Genomic DNA, 23,012 nt, shown 5'->3' on the forward strand with positions numbered 1-23,012 from the left:
CTAGATGTGTCATTTTCACATTTTACACAGGTGCTTGATTAGACTGGTTCAAGATGGACCACAACCAGCTTCAGGCCAAAGAAATGTTAAACTTTGATTTCATACTACAGTCAGAGACATTCCCATTCACACACAGTGGTACTTTGCAGAGGATCACAAAATCAATTGCAATAACCCCTGAGCCAATAGATAATATAGTGCATTAGTTGCCAGTACATAAATCTGGGTGCATCAATGATACAATGTCAAAACTGATGCTGTATGGAACATGGAACAGGAATTAAACGAGTAATAGCTGCCAACACACACACACACACACACACAACGAACATTATATTTGGCCAACAGCTTCACTTAGGACATGAGCACCAGTAAACCTAAGGCACATTAATTGTGCTATTTCCTTTCTTCTGAAAAGCCACAGGTTATGCCATTAGTTGGTGCCAATAATCTACTTGCCAATTTCCCTATAATCAAAAAATAAGTGCTATTTTGTGCTTGTTTATCTGCAAGTTCCAAAGAAAAGGCATCCTCACTGTTGGCCCATGAATTATCAATATTTACTTTTAGAGAACTGAGGAAAAGTGGGAAAGAAATACAAACTTGGTTTTCACGACTGTCAACAGGAAATCTACAAATGTGTTGCCTGCTCCCATCTCAACAGACTGACTTAAGACCAGCAGGTGGCACTGCCACCATGCAATTTGCATTAGGATCAGGCACACGGATTAATCATTTCACTCATTAAGGAGAATGGTGGATTGATTAGTAATATCACCTGTCATTTTGGGACTAAGAAACTCTGAGGGTCTGAAATTTTTGAACAGTTTTTGCAAGCTTCACAGTTACAAAAGGGAGAAGCAGTTCACAAAAAAGAGCAAAAGAGGACTAAATTTGCCAGATATTTGCCAGAAACCACATATTTAACTGAAAAGCTGAATTATTGCTGGGCAACTTTGAATTAGACAGACCATCATTTCATTATCTAGACATTTCTAAAGGACCTAAACCACACATCAAGTCGTGTGGCAATTTTTTATGACACAATTATTAGTGAATTATCAGTTTATGTTCATTAGCAGCAAAGCAAATCTCAAAATTCAAGTCTTGACCCCATTATAAGACTGTCCAATCCTGTTCTTCCATCTTGCATTTTGATTGTAACAAGTGTATTGATTAAACACAAGAATCTATAAAAATACTGACAACATAGAATAAAGCACCAAACATAAATGCAAAAGTTAACACCCATGCGCCCAAAACATTGCATACTCTCCCTTGACTGTAGCATTAAATGAATGTTGTAAAGACACGAGTTCAATACTGAGTGGAGATGTATTCGAACTCACCTCGATCAGTGTCGTACAAGAACACAAATTTAGTCCACTCGTAGTGGTCAAGCAGGCTAAGTAATGCCCCTCTCAAAGATGGCCGCAGCTGGAGCACAAACTGGCTCTCGCCCTCCGTCGGGAAACTTGGTGTGATCAAAGATATGTGCAGCGCCCCGCAGAACGATGTCAGCGTGTGCACAGATCTCTTGTCGTACATGCCAAAGATGGCAAACACCCCCCTGGAGTACTGAGAACAGACTGTAAAAAGAACAATAATAAATTACCATTCTAATCATTTTTATTCATATAGGCATTTTAGGTCATGTTTAGTGGTAATTTTACACATCGGTTTACTGAAGACTAGATAGAAATCGGATTTATTTACAACTCTAAGGTCCTGAGTTCAATTTTTTTGGAATTAGTTTGCAGACGTCTGATGAATAAAGTAATTAAATTATTCGCATAATTCTTGTTCTTCCACTTTGTCACTTGCTTTCTTTGTAGAAGGATAAAGAATCATTTGCAAGTCTGATTCCAAGGTGAAAATAGATAATATGAGAATGTACACTTTATTTCCGAACTATTTTAAAGAAAACATAGCAATCTTCTCCAGTTTCTAACTCTTTCTCAGAAGCTGGTGATTATTCCGGATTTCAGTCCCAAGGTATCAACAGGCCAACAGCACCCAATCAGAAGAGCTCCCCGCTTTAAGTGGCCACAGGAGAGTACGCGCCAAATGGCTACGTCATTGCAGCTGCAACATTGCCGCTGCATCGTTCTGATGCATTATCTGCACGTCGACTCTTCAGGAGCCGGGAGCAGGAACTTCGCTGACTTAGAGGTGTGAGCACCGCCGGCCTTCAGCAGCAGTCAGTAGAGCTTTCCTGTGGTGTATGGCCGTCAACCTGATCACTACATTAAATCATGATATTACTGTGGAGATAGTTCAGATTAAAAGTCACATGTTTCTTAACTTTTGTTTCTGTTGACATATTATTTATGCTTTTTCAAACTCCGTCACTATATCGGAATTCTATTCCAACTCAGAGTTTAGATCACAGGTTAACAGTAACATAAATTAATATTCTCGAAACGAGGAGAGAAACACAGTTTGGATGTCGACGGCTTCAAACAAGTGAGTCATCGTCTATTTTGATAAATTTGAAGTCGTATTCAGGAAGTGCAAAGGAGAACCAGCGAAGATGGGTGAACACTGCGGGAGTTGTGCAAGAGGGCGTTTTCCGAATCTGACATTTGCACCTTTCTTTTATACTTTTCCCATTTTCATTCATATGATTAATGCACTGGTGTGCAGTTAAGCTAACAATGAGCAAGCACACTGTTATACGTGGCTGTTATTTTCATAGTTTCAATGCTTGCTTTCTTTACTACATATCAAAGCATTTAGCAAAACCCATTCAATATGCATTTAATAGAACGATATTTAAAAAACACATACAAACTATTAGTATTTCACTTATCCTCAATTTTGGATAGTTTCGTGAACAAATCCCTTCCAAATCAGGTTTAACCGAAGATACCGTCAGGTGTATTCTCCTTGAGGTGTGTCAAGAGGTCATCCTGTCTTTGTACAATTCAGTCGAGCTACATCAAATCGGCAGCCGTGTTATATTTTCCCCAATTAATTTTAATGGAGATAAAAATCGGGAGAATTATAGTAGATTGTCAATATATTATTATCCATTTTGCATTATCTCGCGAGTGAAAATGACCTCCAATAACCTTGCCCTGAGAAGAATACCCTTGCGAGCAGTTTATATTCCTCACAACACGAGGCCTCTTTAAATCAGATTACCAGTGGTGGCAATGAACATCCACTGGAAGCCGGCCGCTCATTGCGCGTTACACCCAACTAATCAGGGTACCAGAGATATTCAATCCAACAGAGAGTGCTGGAAACACTCAGCAGGTCAGGCAGTATCTGTAGAAAGAGAAACAGTTTATGTTTCAGGTCCGGTACCCTTGGATCTGACCAAGTTAACGGTTAACGATGGCTCCCGGATCTGAGACGTTAACTGCTTCTCTTTCTGCAGACGCTGCCTGACCTATTGAGTGTTTCCTGCATTTTCAGTATCCAGTAACTAGTTTATTTTTAATTTCCATTAATTAAAGTTAGGTTCCAGTCCAGTTTCTAGTTGTTGAAAGACCACCATCCAACTAAAGCACCAGCCCGTGTCCAACCCCATGAAGACAATTTTAAAATTCTAATTTATTGGTAGTTTTCACAAAATAATTTTACATCAGTTTAATATAGAGGAGCCATAAATCCGTCATGACCTCTCATCACACCAGCCGGACTGCGTGTGGATCACAATTAAAACAGATAATTACTATATTCTTAGCAAGCATGCTGCAATGTAACAGGATTGCAACATTCCAATCACTGCGCAAATCTGGATCTCAGCAGGACTAGGGCGAAGTTTAGGTAACTAGTCACCACTGTACAAAAAGAGGCAGAGGGAACGGCACGGTGGACAGCTGAACACCAGTCTTCAAACATTGCCATGATTACATTCCGAGCAAGATCAGTCAGTGTATTTCACATTGCTGCCTGCATCCCTCTGGCTTCACACCAGCATCTCTGACGCAGGACACGGAAAGGTCCTCAGGCCGACTCAGGACATGCCTCAATTAATGATTTCTACAGATGGTCCCAGGGAGTCAGCTCATCTTTTAAGGCATGTCCATAATCTAATTGCTGGAAGCCTAACGAAAAAAAAGCTGGCTTTGTTTATTTTTAAAGTACACATTTCCTTTTCCTGCATCCTGGCAATAGATTTAATTAGACATTTATTCGGTGGATTTCTAAATTACCCAATGGAACCCGCTTGATAAAGCAGTGTACACGACCTACATCAAACAGATGTCTGTAAAGTAAGCAGCCACTCATTCACTAACAAAACCAATGTTGGAAATATACAGCATAGTCTCAAAGGAGGTCTAGCTATATTCTGTTTTTACGCATTTGTAGTTTGTTTCTGTTTTTACAATGAAATGAAAGGATGCTGATGTCTTTCAACATAATTCAAAAAAAATTTACTTCATTAAACGAAGGAACTCCCTGTCAACAGTGGCAGGAATATCAGTCAGGCAACCAATGATAGATGAGACTGAAACAGCACTCCAAGGCTAAACTCAGCACACACACGCGCACACACACACACACACACACACACACACACACACACACACACACACACATCACAGCCTGGAAATTCGATTGCACCCTGGGGACTGTATGTCCATTGGTGTGGTTGTAGGGACTATGGGAAAATCAGATTGGAATGTCAGTGTCCCAGTGTCGACAGCTGTACAGGCGGTGCTACCATTACTGCTTTTTAATGGTAGGACTACTTGGCTCTGGGGAACCAGGCAATCTATTGGCATGTAAAGGTAGCCTGCAGTCCCAAATGGCGAGATACACGGTGGCTGCAGACAGAATGGTACACTCTCAGGGTGCTCCAGAATGCACATCTTGGTGCCTCCGTCCCAAAATGTCAGCTGCAGGAAAGAGTTGCCATTTCTTCCAGGTGGTTTAATGAGGGGAGGGAAGAGTGTGGTTCTACTAAAAACACTAAAGATAAGGTTTAAAGTCTCCAAGGTGTTATTGAAATGAATGGAAACCATTCAATAATCTCATCAGAGTTATTAGGGTAAAATTTCTCCCTTATGCTTCACATCTACACAATTTGTAGACCCATGAATTAAATCTCTTTCGCTCTCTCTCCAACTTCACTCACTTTTCTAAAATATAAACTAACTTCAAATACTTACATATTCTGCACCTCCAAACCTCAATACTTCCCCATCTCACAAAGCCAACACAATATAAGAACAATTTGATCATGGCAGGCAGATTCTCAAAATCCCTCAAAAGGTTGCCACTAACACACATAGGTGACAAGCAGTAATTGGAGAGGAGAGATCACTTCCACGTTCTTTGCCTATTTAAGGATGATGTTCTGGGTACTGTGCTGTTGCCAGGGTGAGTCATGGATGTGGTGAGGTGTATTCTAAAAGGAACTGCACAGGATTTCTTCACAACTTATTCTTCTTTTGTCTCACACTTGATCATATGTTAGCTTTTCTGCACAGGATTCAGATACTGACTTTGAGGCCCACTCTACTATTACTTCAGAACCCTTTTCAACATCTACAATTACACTTTACAAGGCACAGTGAAAAGTCCTCAGTGAACGAACCAACATGAGGGATAAATGTATTTGACTTTGTCTTCACCAAACTACTCATGGCAGATGTATCTGTCCATGGCTGTAATGGATGGAGTGGCCACAACACAGTCCTCATTGTCACATAGCCACAATGAATGCACTTTCCATCCCAATGTGCAACATCACAACTGCACTCATTGGGATAAGTTCAAAACAGACCTGGCAGATCAAATTTGGGTATCAACAAGATACCGTGGCTACCAGAAGAACTGTACCCCACTAGAATCTGCAACCTCAGCATCTGGCATATCCTTTAGTGCCTCATTATTATCAAGCGATGAGGTCACCCCTTGTTCAATAAGGAGTGTTGATGGGCTTACTGTGTGCAGCAGCATGCATACCTAAAGATGAAGTGCCAACCGGTTGAAGTTGCAACTCAGAACTACTTGTGTGCTAAACAGGAGAGCAGCAAAAATAGAAAGAGCTAAACAAGAGCTAATCATTGGATCAGGTAAAAACTCAGCAGTCTTGCTATATCAAGTCATGAATAGTAGTGGATAGGAGAGGTTTCAAGAATACTTCCATCCTCAACAGGAGGAGGTTCCCAGAATATTCCCATTCCATATGAGTGCCAATGACAAGGCTGAAGCACTTGCACCCAAGTTTAGCCAGAAGCGCTGAATGGATGATCCATTTGGACTTCCTCCTGAGGTCTCCACCAACCCTGATGACAGTAATTTTACTCACTTCACTTGATATCAAGAAACAGCTGACAGCACTGGATATAGCAAAGACTAGAGGACCAAAACATACCTCAGCTGCAGTGCTGAAGGCTTACACTCCAGAAACAGCCATGCCTTTAATCAATATCCCAGTACACTTACATAACTGTCATACACATAATTATGTGGAAATTTCTCCAGCTATGACCTGTCCACAAAAAACATATCCAGTCTGAATAATTTCTGCCCTCAATCGTCAGCAGTGTTATCAAGTGGAAGATGTCATTGGCAGTGTTATAAAAGGTTACTCACTCATCAGTCACCTGCTCACTGACAGTCATTGGGTTTACCAGGATCCAGACTTCATTACTGTCCAAGCATGGACCAAAGAGCTGAATTCCAGAGGTAGGATGTGAGTGAGTGCCTTGACATCAGGTCAGTAATCAACCTAGTGCACCTCTAGGCTTCCTGGCACCTCTCCACTGATCCAACCTCTCCACTGGCAGGAACTATACTGTGCATGATGAAAGATGGACATAATTGTTAAATGTCAGTCACACCACCTCCAAGTCATTGCCGTAGGTTGTGTTCCAGGCCCAACCATTCTCAAGTGCTTCATCAATGACCTTCCTCTCTTCATAAGTAGGGATGTTTTGCTGATGTTCAATTCCATTCGCATCTCCTCAGAAAATGAAGCAGTTAGTGCTGCAGGCAGCGAGACCAATGCAGTGCAAGCTAATAGTGGACAAGTAACGTTCACACTAGACATGTGCCAGTCAATGATCATCTCTAACAAGAGACAGCCTAACTACCTACACCTTGACGTTCAATGGCATGACCTTTGCCAAGCCCCCACCATCGATACTAAAATGAAAAAGTGAGATATGGCTCTTAGTTGATAGTCTCACCATTTAGTTGGTGGCGCTGGCCACCTAGTTGTTTTACAGAGAATGGGTCCTTGCCACAAGGGAATGAGATGATTCTGGACTGTGAGTTCTAGTAAGGAACTATTATTTATTTTTGGGACTACTATTTGTTTTCAAAATGAACTGGCAATGATGCTTCGAGTTGGCAGGGTGGGACTGGGTATTCACTTTGCACCAGGACTAGGCCCCTGTAGATCAGGCAGCAAGAACGTATTATCCAAGGAGACAGAACACTCATTCTAAGAGGAGAGTGAGCCTGGCCTGAGGCAGGGTGGACGATGGATTCTGTGGCCTTTGACTCTTCTAATTCTGCTTTTTCTCCTCCCCCCTCCCCCCCAATTACCACCTCCAGTTCCTTACTGCCTCCTCCTGCTACCAGTCCACTGGTGACTCTGACCCCACACGCCTCCGCCTGAAACACTATCACACAAGCAGTTAGCAAGAGACCAGGACTGGATCTTTGTTAGTTGGAGCTCTCCCAACCAAATAGGACAGGTGGGCAGCCTTCTACGCTAAGTTTAATGTAAGCTGTCATTGTCAAAACCACAGTGCACTCAGAATATTACACACACATTAATACTTTCTCAAAACTTATTTCTTTGGGAAGACCCCAGCAAATTTGTATGTCACTGAACATGAAATACTTTACATATATGTAGCATACATCAAAACTTCCCAGAATGATTAACACCCAATGAACTAACTTTGTGCACTGTAAAATCACATGTGGGTATGGCCAAAGAATGGTTCAACCATGCCCCTATCTTTCACCTTATCATTTTGAAGAGCTAGTCACCCTATTCCCAGGATATAGATGGCGGGGAATAGCAATGGTAATGTCATCGACTTTCAGATGTAGGTTATTGGACACTCTCTTGGTAGAGATGGGCATTGCCTGGCTTTTGTAGTGTGTGAATATTACTTGTCAGTTTCCGGTGAAAGGTCATCAACTTGAAATGTTAACTCTGCTTCTCTCTCCACAGATGCTGCCTGACCTGCCGAGTATCTCCAACGTTTTCTTTTTCTGTAACTACTTTTGAAATTTAATCATTATTACAATCTGGGAACTGAGAGTTAATTCGCACATCACAAGCTCCCACAAATGACAATGTGATACAATAATAAAATAGTCTGTTGAATGCTGTTAAATAGGGTATAAATTTTGGCCAGGATACTGGGAATACCTCAACAGCCCTTCTTCCAATAGCATCATGGGATTTTTATGTCAATCTGGGAGACAAAGCAGGACCAGAGTTTCCCTTCTTATCCAAAGACGTGGGTGACGTTGGTGGCATTACCCCAGTACAGCAATAGCAGCCTGAATTTTTGTACACAGTCCTCTGGAGTGAGTCCGGAACCCAGGACCTACCGATGCAGAGTCAATAACACAACCAACCCAACCACAGCTGACAGGTACACAATACCACTCAGTAAAGAAATCACTTTCTAAGTAGTTGAAAGAGACACAAGCTCAGGAATGTAGCAGGGATTGTCTGTGGAACTCTACCTCCAGTTTCATGCAGCGTTTCTCTGTTCAAATCACAAGTGCACCAGAGTACAATGTTCCTGGGATCTGTCCGCATGTTAGTATGGGCAAATACTACAGCCTGAAGATCTCATATCAGTCAATATTCCTCAGTGGCTTGACCTTTCAAAATACTATCTTTTTGTTCAGTCCTAGGACCACTGTCTCCAGGGCCTTACTACACCAACACCACCCCCACCCCGCTCTCACCCACTCCCTGCTGCCGGCTTCTCTGGAGAGCCCCTGGAGAAGTCCCAGTCAGGGGATTGATGAGTAAATGCTGCCCTGTAATGTGGGACTGGGGTTTTATTTTTGTAGGTCAGTGCTGTCCTAACCAAATAGAGGTGGCAGTCATTATACCCTGGGGATATCAGTGACCAGAAACATAATCGGATCGGCCACATAAATACGTTGTCTATGGGAGCAGTCAGAAGCTGCGTAAGCCGGCTGTGAGTGACTCACCTCCTTACACCCCGACAAGGCACAAGTCTGGAATATGATTGCCTTGCCTGGATGAGTGCAGCCTGAACAACACCAAAGAAGTTTGACACCATCCAGGTCCAATCAGCCTGTCTGATTGACACCCCATCCACCACTTGCAACCCATGGGTTCCATCTGTTCCATGTACCAAGCGCAGTTAGTTACTCAGGTTGCTCTGACAGCATCTCCCCTCTGTGCAATCTCCGCCACCAAGAAAGACAAGGGTGGGTGGCCCATGGGAACACCGTCACCTCCAGGTTCGCCTCCAAGTCACACATCCGCCTGTTTTAGAAATTTATCACTGTTCCTTCGTATGCTCTCCAACATTTTGATAAATTCTAATCCCCTGGCCTCCACTGCCTCATGTTCATCATGGACGACCAGCCCCTATACACCTTCATTCCCCATCAGGAAGGTCTTGGCGCCCCATACTTCTTTCTGGAATATAGATCCAACGAGATCCCCTTTACTAACACTCTCATCCACCTGACTGAACTTGTTCTTATTCCTGAACAACTTCTTTTTTGATTCCTCCTACTTTCTACAAATCAAAGTTGTACTCATGGGCACTCACAAAGGCCTTACTTATGCCTGGCTATGAGGAACAATCCTTGTTGCAAACCTACTCTGGCACCACTCTCCAACACTTTCTCTGCTACATCAATGACTGTATTGGTGCTACCTCCTGCCCCCCGTGTGGAACATTTATTTTATCAACTTCGCTACCAACTTCCACCCTGCCCTCAAATTCACTTAGGGCATTTCTGACACCTCTCTCTCCTTTCTGGATCTCTATCTCCACCTCAGGATACAAACTATTCACTGACATCTACTATAAACCTACTGACTCCCACAGCTACCTAGACTACACCTCATCCCACCCTGTCTCTTGTAACGATGCCATCCCTTTCTCTCAGTTTCTCCATCTCTGCCACATCCTATTCTTAAGATGAGTCTTTCTATTCCAGAATATCTGAAATGCCCTTTTTTCAGGAACTGTGGCCTCCCCTCTACTGTGGCTGATTAAGCCCTCACCAGCATCTCCTCCATTTCCTGCATTTCTGCTCTCACCCTGCCTCTCCCCAAAGAGGACAGAAATGGAGATCCCTTAGTCCTCACCTTTCACCCTATCAGCTTCCACATCTAACACATCGTTCTTTGTCATTTCCTCCAGCTGCTACGTGATCCCACCACCGGCCACATCTTCCCCTCCCCATCCCTTTCTGCCTTCTGCAAGGACTACTCTCTCCCTGACTCCCTTGTTTGCTCGTCCCTACTCACCCACTGCTCCCCACCCCAAGGCATTTTCCCCTGGACCTGTCCGTATACCTCCTCCCTCCTCACCATCTAGGGTCTTAAACAATCCTACCAGGTGAGGCAGAGATTCACATGCACTTCCTCCAACCTTGCCTATTGCATTTGCTGCTTTCTGTGTGGCCTCCTCTACATTAGCAAGACCAAGCGTAGGTGACCACCAGACACCTGCACTCTGTCCGTGATGGCTATCCTGAGCTCCCAGTTGCATGCCATTTCAACTCCCCTTCCCATTCCCACACTGACCTGTCTGTCCTCGGCCTTCTCCACTGCTAGGGTGAGGCCAAATGCAAACTAGATGAACAATGCCTCATTTTCCACCTCAGTAGTCTACAACCTAATGGTATGAGCATTGAATTTTGCAATTTCAGTTAATCCGCACCCTCTCTGCCACTTTCCCTCTGCTTCTGATTGGCCGAGGTTGTCCCACTCTCACCCCTTCTTTCCAACCCCTCCCCCAGCATCCCTGTTAACCAGTTTCTTTCCCCTCCCCCACCGGTTCCATCTGCCTATCATCCCTCCCTTATCTGGTCCCACTTACCACCTTCCTTACTTATCAGATTCCAGAATCCACAGCCTTTTGTTGTTTCCACTTATCATCTTCCAGCCTCCAACTCTACCTCCACCCTCCCCTCCACCTACCTGGCTTCATCTGCCCATCATCTCCCTCCTCACCCAGTTCCACCTATCACCTGCCAGTTCCTGCCTCACCCCTCCCCCTCACCTCTTTATACTGGCTATCTCCCCACTACACTTCTGGATCTTCTGCAGAGTCAACTACTCAGATGCTGCCTGTCCCACTGAGTTCCTCTAGCATTTTGTATTTTTTTGCTCCCGATTCCAGTATCTGTAGCCCCTTGTGTCTTCATATCACTATTCCTCCATTGTAACAATGTCTAAATCCTGGAATTCCATCCCTGACAGAATTATAGGAGTATCTTCACCAGAAGGACTGCAGCAGGTCAAGGGGTTGGCTCCCCGACACCTTCTCAAGGGTTATTAAGGACAGGCAATGGATGCCAGCACTTCAAGCCATGCCCTCATTCCATAAATGCTTAAAGAAAAGTAGCATTCCTCCTCTCAGTTGTACCTGTCTTTGCTGTTTGAACCCAGAATAAAGACCTCCTAAATCACAAAGTGAAATAAAGTATCTATAAGGCAGGAAAACAGTTGAAACACCAGCACGAAGTTGTTCTTAGAATTCCAAACCCTGGTTGTGGAATGGGGAAAGCAGTCCACTAACAGGTGCAGAAGTTGGCTGGCAGCCTGAGAGAACAAATTAGTTATTAACCTGAACGCAGGGAATATGCTCTGTAAATAATGCTCCTGCAGCTATTAGTGGCATGATTATTGGGTGAGCTTTTATCTATTGAGTCAGCCACTGGGGAAGACCAGCATTGGACCCTTATTTTAATATTACCTCAAGGTTCTTGAATACACCTTTCTGCATGTGCCTTGGATATCAAAAGGAGCTACTGGTTTGATATGGCAGAAGCTGCCTGGAAAAGACAGACCACCCGTTGTTTGCCATTTGGATATGTGGGTGCCTGTTTCATGCCTGAAAAATGGGAAGATTGCATACCAGTGTTTTGCCTCCATTTCCCTATCCACATCTTTTCATAGATTAGCACTGTACATTATTGCAGGAACAAGAGGTGATTCCAGCCGATGCACAAATTTAACTGGAGAGTCTTTATTTTGTTGCACCAGCCTGCCATTCATCTTTCAAAAAGTGAAACTACCTGCACTCTGTCAGCCCTGAAATGTTTTATTCATATACTTCTTCAGCAAATGATAGATTGTTAAACGTTTTTTTTTTGCTGTGTCTAATGAGACCTTCACGTTCATTATTCATATCTGACCTTTACTGAAAGGAAAGCTGGGAGTGGAATCAGCAGCCTTTTCATGAACATGTTTCCAAATAACATCAGTAGCAAACCAGCTATCTTATATTTAATATCTTGCAGATGGTAATGTAGGACCATCTATGAAAATAAATCTTTCATATAACTTGTTCATTCTATAGTTCAGTGAATGAAACAACTTCATTGAAGTGATTACAGTAACAAATTAAAACTGCTTTCACCGAGCACATTGGTCTCCAAAACAAAATCCAGCAATTCTATCCTGTGACCCCTTGCCCTAAGGGAATATAAGACTGCAGATTTGCTAGTTACAGTGTTTATCCCATTTGAGCACAGATCAATTGTGTTTAGTCAAATAGTCTCAACCATTTCAATACACCTTCTCAGCCACAATATAAAATCTGCTGGATTCCCCAGGTCAGACCTGTTAATACACCAACAACATCGAACAATGTCAGAATACTAAGGCTAGTTTATTTTCAAATCCAAAAATAGGTTCAACCATTTATGGAATAATACATTATTATCTGATATAATAAACACCAAATGTCAACTTTTATTGATAATTTTGTTGGGACTGATAGGTATTACATACTCAACCTATTGTGCCATTTATCATGTGTGCCAAGTGGAGGGGGGAGGTTGGCGCACAACACTCCAGTAGAGAATTTGTTGACACTCTTGAGACTTGCTTCGAGCACAGCTCAAATAATATTTGTTATTGATTATTTTCTCCCATAATGTAATCAGGACTGGTTGTTTGAAGCATAGTTTAATTTAAAAGTAAATGGTTCAGTGGCCTGATGTGGTTTACTAATTCACTGGAGAAATCTGTTATAATGACTTAAAATAACTTTAAATTGTAAATTTTGATATCGAATTAGATTATGATCCATTTTCAGGCCCATAACTAAAGACATCTAAAAGAAGTTCTCCAAGCCAAGAGGCTCAAAGCAGTCCTAAATTGATCCTGGGTCCTCATTTCACTAACTTAGATGAGAGTAGTTTAGAACAGAACTGTTCCTCTCAAATCAACATGACCATTTCAGCAGGATGCAGGTCAAGCTGCCTTTCTCACATCATGAGAGGGATAACAGAATTGGGAGACTTTGATCCTGGGCTGGCATTAACCTTCAGGAATGCTGAGGACCTGTGAGGAACACCCCCGATCAAGGCAGTTCATTTTAGCTGGCAAATGGGCCTCCAATAGACTATGCGGCCTGGTACTACATATTCATGAGGTCAAATACCTTCTTTGGCCAACTGCCAGAGTTACCTGTGCAAAGCCCCAGTTTAACACCAGTTCCAACATACACAAATCAAGCACAGGTTGTCCCATTGCTAAACAACTCTTTGTTTTGGGTATTAAACAGGGATAAGGCATACCAACTTGTGCCCTTAACTCAGGCAATTGAAATCTTTGTTTCTGACAAGTTAACTCATGAGTCTTATTCTTGTGAAATCTCTACTCAAAGCCCCCAAAATACTGAAGAGCAAGACTGATTCTAATGCTATTTCTGGATGAAATAAATTAGCATATTACCCAGGTACAAAAAGGCCAGAAGCAACTTGGATGGAAAGATGGCCAGGTGACAGGAAACAAGAGTGTAGCGGGTGGAAGATTGTTTTTCATACTGGAGGGAAGTGTACAGTGGAGTTCCCTGGGGATACTATGGCAACCACTGCTTTTCTCAGTATTATTAATGATTTGCACTTGGGGCACGGACCTCAGTTTCCAAGTGTGCAGATGACAAAGATTTTAGAAGTATTGTGAACTGTGAAGAAGATAGTGGTAGGCTTCAAGAGAAATGGTTGGACATGTGGCAGGTTATATTTCATGCAGAAAAATGTGAAGTGTGATGTTTTGGTAGGAAGAATGAGGAGAGGTAACATCAACTTGAGGACATGATTCTAAGAAGGATATAGGAACAGAGAGTTCTTGGAGTATGGTTGCATAAATGATTGAAATTGGCACAGTAGGTTGAGAATGTGTTTAGTGAAGCCAATGGGTACCTGCACTTCATAAGTATAGACAAAGAGTCCAAGAGCAGGGAAATCATGATGATCCTTTCTAAATCACTACTTCAGCCATAATGGAGCACTGTAGTATGTTCTGTTCTGCATGGATGTTGCAGGAAAGAGGTGAAGGCCTTGGAAAAGGTGCCAAAGCGATTTCCTAAAATGATTGAGATTACAACCAGATGAGCCATGATTTTATTAAATGGCAGAAGAGGCTTAAGGGGCTGAGTGGCCTACTCCTATTACATGTTTGTATGATGAGGTAATAAGCTTGTTCGCCTTGGAACAGAAGAGGCCAAGGTTGAGAGAAGATCTGATAGAGCGACTTAAAAACATGAGAGGTCTACTGTTCCCATTGGCAGCAGAGTGAAGAACTAGAGAACATAGAAAGAAGATGTTTGGGAAAAGAACAAAAAGTGACACAAGGAAAAGCTTTTTTCAGGCAGTGAATGATTTGGATCCGGAAAGAACTGCGGGTGAAGTAGTGAAGGCACATTCAATATGACATTCAAAAGGGATATGTACTTAAGAGGGAAAATCTACAGGGCTCTGGGGAGAAGGCATGGTGATGGGGTGAGGGGTTGGTGGAAGTGGGATTGGCTGGGTTGTTTATTTGTGGAGCTGGAATGGACATGATAGACCAAATGGCCTCCTTCTGTGTTGTAATTTAACTGTGATTCTTAAGAGGTAGCAATTTCTGCAAGGTTTGCCAAGGAGGTGTGCTTTTTAATTCTAGACTACTAGTAAAACTTCGTGAAAAACCCAGATGACCGAAGAATACATGGTCTGCGATTCAGAAGGGAAAATAAAATGATTGGAACTTATAGGGGGAAGTTTAATGAATTAACTTGTGACCATGATAACCGACTACATTGCAAGATGTACAAAGAGGAACAAAAAAGTGAAATGTAAGTGGGAAAATATTAATAAAAGCTACTAATAATTGTAAACATGGAAATAAAACAGAAGATAATATTAAACAATTAATACCTGCAATATATCATCATTATACTAATTACAGTAACAATATCTGAACATATTTGAAAATTGAAGGTCACCAGTTTAGCATCCTTGGGAGGAAAAAGATGACTTTGGATATGGTTTCTAAAACTACCCGCTTAGGGTTTTCTCATATAATGTTTGGGTCTGTTGTAGGCAAATTGATGGAGATCAGTTTCTATGATTTTTTGACAACTCCATTATCATTAGATTATTTAACCACCAGGATGGTAGAAGACAAACTAAATCAACCATAATCTTTTTCTCTTATGTGCCTACATTTCATAAGATTTAAAAGGATCAGTTCATGGTTTTCTGCAGCTGCTGCCCTGGCTCAATGAACACAAAAAACAGACTTTGATCATTTTGGAAGCAAATGATTCTTGTATCTTTATACCCGACAGGTGGACATGTTCACACATACACACACTCTCTCTCAAAGTTTCTCATTTACACAAACACAAAGTTCCTCCAGTTTCTCTCACTCAGTTTCCTTCTCTCTTTCAGACATATATGTAACTCTCCAATTTACACACACAGGTATACTCAGTCTTGCTCTCTCTCTCTCACACACACATATACAGACTCATAGACACATATACTGTATATACTCATATGCTCAAAGACTCATTCACACAAAGGCACCCTCTATCTCTCTTTCATTACTACAGTCTTATTCTCACACATAAGCATGTAGTTACTCTCTCTCTCACGTAGAATCTAACTCTCTCATACACACACATGCACAAATACACACATATGCACACATACACAAAATGTCTCTATCTCTCATACATGTGTTCAATATCTCTGACACTCACATGCATACTGTCTTTGCCTCACATACGATTCCTTGCTCTCTTTCTCTTACAGCTCTCTCACACCCTCACACACAAACATACATACACACACACACACACTTTTTTATATATACTTTCTTATATACTACTAAGTATGTTTCTTTTCCAATATTTGAATAATAATAATAATAATTAAAGACGTAAAGTTTGCCTTGGTACATTTTAATTACTGAATAATGAAAAATGCTCCATTATCTTCAAGACAGCCAAGATTCTGGTGTTTACCATTTTGTTACAACTGTTCGCTATTACTCACTTGAAGGGCAGGAAACATCTTTTTTTTAAAGCAGTTATTACCTCATTTTCAGATATATGAACTGCTAAAGATCATATTTTATCTATTTCCCAAATTTAACCAGATAATATATACGAATACAAGAAATAGAAGCAGCGTATTTAGCCCCTCTTGTCTGCTCCACCACTCAGTGACATTATTACATTAGCACCACTTTCCTGCACTAATCCCATATCCCCTGATTCCTCTAATATCCAAAAATCAATTGATCTCTATCTTGAATATACTCAGTGACTTGAGTCTCCACAGTTTAGTCCCTTCCTGGCAAAGAACTTTCTTCTCATCTCAGTCTTGGATCGCTGACCCCCGTATTTTGAGACTGTGATCCCTAGTACTAGACATCCCAGCCTGGGGGGATCTCTGCACCTACCCCATAAAAACATTGTTCATTTCACCAAACCTGTACACAAGCTTCCAGACATGGGATCTCCAGGGCCTTTATATTTGGAGCAAGACATCTCTACTCTTTTGCTTAAACCCTCTTTCAGTAAAGGCTAACGTACCATTTGCCTGCGTAACTGTTTGCTACATTGGCATGTTAATTTTCAGTGAAAATTGGTGGTGTTATTAATAGTGCAGAGGATAGTTGTAGGCTACAGGACCTCCTTGTACAAGTCCAAGGATCCCTGAAGGTGGCAGCGCAGGCAGATAAGGTGATGAAGAAGAGATACTTGTCTTCATTAGCTGGGACATATAAGAGTGCGGAGGTTACAGTACAATTTCAAAAAATTGATTAGGCCACAGCTAGAGCAGAGTTCTGGTTGCCACACTACAGAAAGAATGTGATTACACTGGAGGTGGTGCAGAGGAGATTCACCAGGTTGGTGCCTATGTAGGGGAGAGACTGGATAAACTGAAGATATTTTCAGTGGAGCAGAGGGAGGACTTAATAGAAGTATAGTACAAGGGGTATAGAAATTAAGAGAGGTATAGATAGGGTAGGTGGTAGGAAATGTATCCCCATAGTAAAGATATCAAAAACTAGACCACATGGGTTGACGGTAACGGGTAAGAGGTTTAGAAGGGATCTGAGGAAGAACTTTTTCATCCAGGGATGGTTGTAATCTGGAACACCCTGCCTGAGTGGGTGATGGAGGCAGATACTCTCATAAAATTTCAGGAGTATCTGGACAAGCCCTTGAATTGACAAGGCACAGAAGGCCACAGACCAAGTGCTAGTACACAGGAATAGTACAGATGGGTACCTGATGGTTGGCATGGACATGGTGAAATGAAGGGTTTCTGTGCTGTTTGACTCTGACTCTACGTAAAAGGAAACCTAGGTCTCTCTGATCACTGATACCTTTCAACCTTTCACTATTTAAAAAACACCCTGTCTTTCTTCTTTCTAGCAAAGTGGCTGACTATACACTGTCTTATTCCTGCTTATTCATATCTAGTCAATATCCCCCCCTGCAGCCTCTTTCCTTTGCCCTCACAGCCCAACTTTGTACCATCAACAAACTTGGATATTTTACACTTGTTCTCCTCATCCAAGTCATTAACATAGATAATGAAAGGCTGGAGCCTTAGTACTGATTACTGTTACACCCCACTGGCCACAAAAATGACCCATTTACTCCTACTGCTTGCTTTATGCCTATTAACCAAACATCAGTTCTTATCAGTGTACAGCCCCATTACTGTGTGCAATTTTTGTGCGGCACCTTATCAAAAGCCTTCTGAAAGTGCAAATACACCACCTCAACTGGTTTACTTTCATCTATTCTGTTAGTCACAACCTCAAAAACACTGACAAATCTATTACCTTTCATAATTCCACATTGATTTTGACTAACTCTGTTATTATTTTTCAAGGGCCCTGTTACCACTTTCTTAATAATAGATTCCAGTATATTCCTCATTAATGATGTCATGCTAACTGGTTTGCAGTTCTCTGTTTTCTTTCTCCCTTTTGTTCTTAAATAGTGTGTTTAAATTCACTACCTTGTAACTGTGGGAATTATTCTAAAACCTATGATATTTTTGGAAAGGCAACTAGTGCTTCCCTTATCTCCATAGCTGCCTCTTTCAAAGCCCCACAATACAGGTCATCAGGTTCCAGAGGTTTAATTTCTTTCAGTTTCATTCATTTCTCAGACACTATCTTTTTACCAGTGCTAATTTCTTTTGAGTTCATCATTCATCCGTACTACTCCACTATTTCTGGTAGGTTTTCTGTGTCTTCTTTCATGCTGCCAGACAAAAATTATGTGTTTAATTTCTCTCCCATATCTTTATTCCCCAATATAATTTCTCCCGTCTCAGTTTGTAAGGGACTCGCATGTAGTTTTGTTAATCTTTTCCTTATACATATCTATAGAAACTCTCACAACCTATTTTTATCGTTTTTCTCATTAGCCTACATGTATTCTACTTTCCCTTTTCCCTGTCATGCCTCCTTTGCCGAGCATACACACAGCCAGGTAGGCAACACACCATCCGGGATTCTGTGAACCTGACAATGAATCTCGGATGGTGTGTTGCCTCCCTGGTGCCAGGGTATGGGATGTCACGGACCGGGTCCAGAATATTCTGAGGGGAGAAGGTGATCAGCCAGAAGTCTTGGTACCGGTAGGTACCAATGACATAGTTAGAAAAAGAGAAGAGGTCCTGAAGGAGGATTACAAGGAGCTAGGAAGAAGGTTGAGAAGCAGGACCTCTAGGGTATTTATTTCAGGATTACCTGTGCCACGTGCTAATGGAAGTAAGAATAGAAAGATCTGGCAGATGAATGCGTGGCTGAGTGACTGGTGCAGAGGGCAGGGCTTCAAATTTCTGGATCATTGGGACCTTTTTTGGGAGAGGCATGACCTATTCACAAAGTATGGGTTACACCTGAACTCCAAGGGGTCCAATATCCTGGTGGGAATATTTAATTTAGCTGTTGGGGAGGGTTTAAACTAATCTGGCAGGGGGATGGAAACCAGGATGTTAGCATACAGGATGTTAGGATAGAGGAAAAGGTATATACGAACAAGTCCAAGATAGTGTGCAGTGATGATGGTAAGAAGGACAGGCAGGTGAAAAGTCAGGATAATTTGCTGAACAATAGAAGTACAACAAAATCGGTAGCAGATACTGGCCTAAATGTACTATATTTAAATGCATGTAGCATTAGGAATAAAGTGGATGACCTAGTGGCACAGCTACAGATTAAAAAATATGACATTGTGGCAATCACCGAGTCATGGCTTTATGACGGATGTGATTGGGAACTGAATGTCCAGGAGTACATAGTGTATAGGAATGATAGGCGGGTAGGCAGAGGAGGTGGTGTGGCCCTGATGGTTAGTAATGATATGAAATCAATAGAAAGGAAGGACATTGGGTCAGAAGAAGTGTAATCCTTATGGGTGGGGCTAAGAAATAGCAAGGGTAAAAGCACAATAATAGCAGTTATATATAGGCCCCCAAATAGCAGCCGGGATGTAGACTATAAGTTACAGTTAGAAATAGGAAAAGCGTGTCAGAGAAACAACGTTAAGATAATTATGGGGGATTTTAACATGAAGGTGGATTGGGAAAGCCAGCAAGGCAGTAAATCTCAGGAGAGCGAGTTTGTGGAATGTCTATGGGATGGCTTTTTGGAGCAACTTATTGATGAGCCCACCAGGGGATTGGCTGTTTTGGATTGGGTGCTGTGTCATGAACTGGAGGTGATTAGGGAACTAAACTAAACCATTAGGAACTAGTGATCACAATATGATTGAGTTAAGTTTCAAATTTGAGAAGGATAAGCTGATAGCAGGTGTATCGATATTTCAGTGGAACAAAGGAAATTACAGTGGCGTGAGAGAGGAACTGGTCCAAATTGATTGCAAGAGTAAGGTAGTTGGAGGGACGGCAGAGCAGAAATGGGTAGAATTTCTACAATAAGGAAAATGCAGGATATAGTCCAAGAAAAAAGGTTTTGAATGGAAAACAGGCACAAATGTGGATAACGAGAGAGGTTAAGGTTAAAATAAGAGCAAAAGGGAGGGTATACAAGGAAGCAAAAATTAGTGGGAAAACAGAAGAATGGAAAACTTTTAAAAATCTGCAGAAAGAAACTAAAAAGGTCATTGGGAAAGAAAAGGTGAATTATGAAAGGAAGTTGGCAGATAACATTCAAAGGGATACTAAGAGTTTTTTTAAATATATGAAGAGTAAAAGAGAGACACAGGTTGATATAGGACCAATCGAAAACGGTGCGGGAGAGATTCTAATGAATGATAAAGAGATGGCAGAGGAACTAAATGAGTAGTTTACATTGGTCTTCACTGTGGAGGACATCAGCAATATACCGGATAGTCAGGGGTCTCAAGGGATGGAACTGACTTCAGTTAAGATTACTAGAGAGAAGGTGCCAGGAAAGCTAAGTGGACTAAAGACAGATAAGTCTCCCGGACTGGATGAGGTGCATCCCCGGGTTCTGAAGGAGGTGGCTTTAGAGATTGCGGAGGCATTGGTGATAATTTTCCAGGTATCAATAGGCTCCGGCATGGTTCCGGAGGACTGGAGGGTCGCAAATGTAGTTCCGCTGTATAAGAAAAGTGGGAGGCAGCATAAAGGAAATTACAGACCTAGAGGTGCAAGGCAAGATAGGTCCAAGCCAACATGGTTTCATGAAGGGAAGATCCTGCCTGACCAACCTATTGGAGTTTTTTGAGGAAATCTCAGGTAGGGTGGATAAGGGAGAGGCGGTAGATGTTGTGTATTTAGACTTTCAAAAGGCCTTCGACAAGGTGCCACACAAGAGGCTGATTAATAAGATGAGAGGTCATGGAATTACAGGTAGGATAACAGAATGGGTGGAGCATTGGCTGGCAGGCAGAAAGCAAAGGGTGGGAATAAAAGGATCCTGTTCTGGTTGGCTACCGGTTACTAGTGGTGTTCCGCAGGGGTCAGTGTTGGGGCTGCTTCTTTTTACTTTGTACATTAATGATGTGGATGATGGAGTAAATGGTTTTGTGGCTAAGTTTGCAGATGACACCAAGATGGGTGGAGGAGTAGGGAGTATTGAAGAAACAGGAAGGTTGCAGAGAGATGTAGATAGTTTAGGAGAATGGGCAAGGAAATGGCAGATGAGATTCAATGTTGAGAAATGTGCAGTTGTACACTTTGGAAAAAGAAATAAACAGGCGGATTATTATCTAGAAGGGGAGAAAGTTTAAAGTACAGAAGTACAAAGAGACTTGGGGGTACTCGTGCAGGATACCCTAAAGGTTAACCACCAGGTCGGATCGGCGGTAAGGGAAGCGAATGCTATGTTGGCATTCATTTCGAGAGGTATAGTGTATAAAAGTAGGGAAGTGTTGATGAGGCTCTACGGGGCACTGGTGAGGCCTCATTTGGAATACTGTGTGCAGTTTTGGGCCCCATATCTTAGGAAGGATGTGCTGATGTTGGAGAGGGTTCAGAGGAGATTTACGAGGATGATTCCCAGAATAAAAGGGCTTACATATGATGAGCGTTTGTCGGCTCTTGGACCGTACTCACTGGAGTACAGAAGAATGAGAGGGGACCTCATAGAAACATTTAGAATGTTGAAAGGACTGGACAGAGTAGATGTGGCTAAGCTGTTTCCCTTGGTGGGTGAGCCAGGACCAGAGGGCACAATCTTAGAATTAGAGGGTACCGGTTTAAAACAGAAATGAGGAGAAATTTCTTTAGCCAGAGGGTTGTGAAATTATGGAATTCTTTGCCACGTACAGCTGTAGAGGCCCGATCATTGGAGGCATTTAAAGGGGATATAGGTAGGTATCTAATTAGTCAAGGTGTCAAGGGATATGGGGATAAGGCCGGAATTTGGGGCTAGGTAGGAATAGTATTAGTTTAGCTCATAGAGCAGACTCGATGGGCCGAATGGCCTACTTCTGCTCCTTTGTCTTGTGATCCTGTGATCTTCTACTCATGTATTATTTTTCAGTAACACCAGCAAATGGCAAGCAATAAAATCACATTGCTTTATTCCCCTATCTTACTTTTCATTAAATATTGCAAGTGAAAAAAAACTCTCTTTACCTTACTGAGGGTAAGTGTTGGGCACATCAAGACACCTGTAACTGAATATTGGTGATCAGTCGAATAGAAAAAATAATCATGTTTTATGAAATTACCAATATTATAGTGAAGATTTCAGATTTATGTTCCCATTTATAGATTCTATGTCAGTGTGATGAAAATTCATATTCTGGTGAACACAACCATTATGAATGATCTGTTATGAAAATATTGAAAATACTAATCAAAGTGACAGCACCTATTTCTGTATTTAAATATTGTAGACTTCACAAATCCATGCAATCTCATTCTCATACGGACAACACTCTCCTCCAGGCAGTGACTTCATTTACAATGTAGGATTAACCCTAGTTTCCTATGCTGACTTCCTTAAATACCTGCTGTTATCCACAGGCCCAAACACCAAGTCCAGATAATTTATTGTTAAAGGTGTTGGACCATACAATTATATTTTCTTTCCTGAAAGGGCAAAACCT

General features: G+C 41.9%; 1 protein-coding gene across 5 annotated transcripts in view; it reads right to left on the bottom strand.

The window, feature by feature from the left end:
- Positions 1 to 23,012, bottom strand: part of LOC127575732 (glutamate receptor 4) — a 169,944-nt gene that overhangs the window by 137,350 nt on the left and 9,582 nt on the right. For 3 of the 5 annotated variants that reach the window (XM_052025732.1, XM_052025733.1, XM_052025736.1), the window contains exon 3: positions 1,350 to 1,589. The exons of 1 other annotated variant lie outside the window; for it this stretch is intronic. In XM_052025732.1, the coding sequence (XP_051881692.1) occupies positions 1,350 to 1,589 (240 nt within the window). Of the gene's footprint in view, positions 1 to 1,349; positions 1,590 to 2,790; positions 2,922 to 23,012 lie in introns of those variants that run through there. One more of the 5 variants, XM_052025735.1, reaches the window with a different exon arrangement.

Source organism: Pristis pectinata, chromosome 11 (assembly GCF_009764475.1).
Source record: "Pristis pectinata isolate sPriPec2 chromosome 11, sPriPec2.1.pri, whole genome shotgun sequence".
NCBI lineage: Eukaryota > Metazoa > Chordata > Chondrichthyes > Rhinopristiformes > Pristidae > Pristis > Pristis pectinata.